This window comes from Octopus bimaculoides, chromosome 14, assembly GCF_001194135.2.
Source record: "Octopus bimaculoides isolate UCB-OBI-ISO-001 chromosome 14, ASM119413v2, whole genome shotgun sequence".
In the NCBI taxonomy this organism is placed as follows: domain Eukaryota; kingdom Metazoa; phylum Mollusca; class Cephalopoda; order Octopoda; family Octopodidae; genus Octopus; species Octopus bimaculoides.
The window spans coordinates 46090636-46093529 of record NC_068994.1 but is presented as its reverse complement, the minus strand read 5'-3'; the positions used below and the strand labels follow the sequence as shown (position 1 = coordinate 46093529).

The following is a 2894-nucleotide window of genomic DNA, read 5'->3' as shown; positions in this document are numbered from 1 at the left end:
ATATATATGTGTGTGTGTGTGTGTGTGTGTGTGTGTGTCTGTGTGTGGGCCCAAAATAAACAAAATATGAAGACTAGTTGAAAGAAACACACACACACACACACAAATGTTTGTTCTTATGTAAACTTATAGATGTAGACTTAACATTAAACTGTAGAATTACTCTCCTTAGTCGCGTACATTTTTATTAATTTTGAGTAAGTAAAGACTAGGAATGACTTCGAAGTTTTGAATGAATATCAGATTGGGGGGAGCAGAAGCGAAGATAAGAAATTAAGAATGAGTCAGAGAGAACGACATGGTGATAACGAGCGGTAAGAATGAGTGAATGTGAAGTATAAGGGAAGAAGCGGTATGATTTACAACACCTTAGAGTGTAATACCATAGTTAGAAGATTAATGTGGGGATTGCATATATCAGAATTCGAATACATGCCTGTGTGCTTAATTATTTTTTGGTTCAAGATTTCTTGCCAATAGAGAAACAGCGGTAATCCAACTTAGATCTAAAGCTCATTGGAATTTTAACAAGACCAACAGAATGTTTTTACATGTATATATGTATATGTGCAGTATTTGAAGTGAGTGCATGTGCAGATATGTATGTTTTATTTCATGCATGTATTCTCATGCATATAATATATGTCTATTCATGCGCATATATATACTTAAATGATAAACTTCTTGGAAGTTTGACAGCCTTTTACAGTTCCAGTGATGGCTTCGATCTATAGTCTTCGAATCAGCTTTCTCCTTTCTGATTTTGAGAAGCCTAATTTCTCAATATTGGTGCATAGGTAGTGTGTCACATATCGCAGTGCCCCAAAAATTACAACTATAAACATGTATGTATGTATATATGTATGTATGTGTAATATCTCAACGCTACTGCCATCTAGCACCTTCGGATGATCTCTACTCAACCGCTACTCACAGCTACTCGACTGCTACTCAACACTCCTACCACGGCCAGACTACCTCTATTTATATATCTTGGAAGATCCTACTTCTTCGCCTGGGGGCGTCGACACAGCATTATGTATGTACGTATATATGCATGTATGCGTGTATGTATGTACGTTCTCTCTTTTTAATTTAGAATAAATTTTGACCAGCCACCTACTTGGTAGCAAAGTTACAAAGGAAAGCATCTTCTTTGAAACCACCATCCTAAGAATCGTAAGGTTTCGCAGATCTTTATTGTCCCGGATATTGCGATCATTTGTAGCGTATGAATAAAAGATTTGTGTTCTCGCCCCAAGATCCCAAGATCAGCCATACTTTGCTCCATACCAATTGCTATGCATCCTGTTGCTATGTATGTATGTATGTATGTATGTATGTATGTATGTATGTATGTATGTATGTATGTATGTATATATGAATGCATTATGTATGTATATATGTATGTATGAATGCATGTATGTATGTATGTATGTTTGTATGCATGCATGCATGTATGTATGTATGTATGTATGTATGTATGTATGTATGTTTGAACATATGCGTATAACTTGCGTTCTTATGTGGTCTTTTCCAGCTGAACTGTGGTGGAGATATGTTGTCCATATCAGAATTCGAATCGGCTTCAATCCGGTGGGGTCTGGTGATCAATTACGTAAGTAATTATTATTGACTTCACACGCAAACACTGAGCGAGAAAAAGTGAGAAACAGAGAAAGAGAGAGAGAGAGTGAGAAGGGAGAAAGAGAGGGAGAAAAAGAGGGAGAGAGAGGGAGAAAAAGAAAGAGAGAGAGAGAAAGAAAGAGAGAGAGAGAGAGAGAGAGAGAGAAAGAAAGAAAGAAAGAGAGAAAAAGAGACAGAGAGAAGCACGCACATTCACGCACATGCTCATGTGATGATGTTAGTCTTTCATAGTCCGAAAAGCAAGTTCCTGTAATTTCCCGTGCATAATAACCCGCGCAAATGAATAACACGCGCAAATGGGTGATCAAATGTGTAGTAGCTCACTGCTTACATCAAAATCGACGTTACCTGAACAGGTGCACAGTATACCGCACATCAGTTGTCGAAACGATCCCAGAGCAACGTGAGACGAAGGGTTTTACTGAAGAGCGTAACACACCACCCGGTCCAGGAACCGGGACCACGATCTCGCCATCGCGAGACCAACGCTCTAGCCACGAGGCTGTGAACCCTAACCACGCACGTGTACATACATACATGCGTGTATGCGTGTTGTGTGTATGCACGCGCGCACACACACACTTATGTACATACGACTTCTTTTTCTTTCCGTCTCTCAAATTCACCCACAAGGCAGTTGTCGGTCGATAAGCTATAGTAGAAAGTGAGTTAGAATTAAGAGAATTCCCCTCTATAACATACAAACACATACTCTCTCTCTCTCTCTCTCTCTCACAGACACACATTCACATTTACACACGCAAAGAAACATCCATAGACACGGAAGTAACTGCTCTGACGCTTAAGTTGACCAGACCGAGCAAGGTCGAAAGAGCAACCAGTCGGTTGTTTCACTCTAACTTTCACCTGATGAATTATACTTTTAGAATTGTTTTAAGAACAAAACTAGAAACACTCCGTTATGTGGATTTAATTCATTCCAATTCCCCATGGTACGTTGCATAATTTCCATCGTGTAATAATTGCCAAGTATAATCAACGAATTAAATTATTTTTGCTATTGACTGATATATATATGTGTGTGTGTGTACGCGCGCGCGCGCGCGCGTGTGTGTATGCATTCATCCGTGTGGATACATACATACATACATACATACATACATATACATATATGTAGTTGTGTGTGTTTATATATATCTGTATGACTATCTATGCATATATGTGTATACATAGATATTTATGTATATATGTATATTACATTATATTATATATATATATATATATAT

The 2894-nt window shown here is 38.1% G+C and overlaps 1 protein-coding gene across 1 annotated transcript in view; it reads left to right on the top strand.

Moving 5' to 3' along the window:
* The window catches only part of LOC106870532 (BTB/POZ domain-containing protein 16), a 243135-nt gene that overhangs the window by 105152 nt on the left and 135089 nt on the right, over positions 1-2894 (top strand). Inside the window, exon 13 of the mRNA XM_052972597.1 lies at positions 1541-1618. Within this exon, the coding sequence (XP_052828557.1) occupies positions 1541-1618 (78 nt within the window). The remainder of the gene's footprint in view (positions 1-1540; positions 1619-2894) is intronic.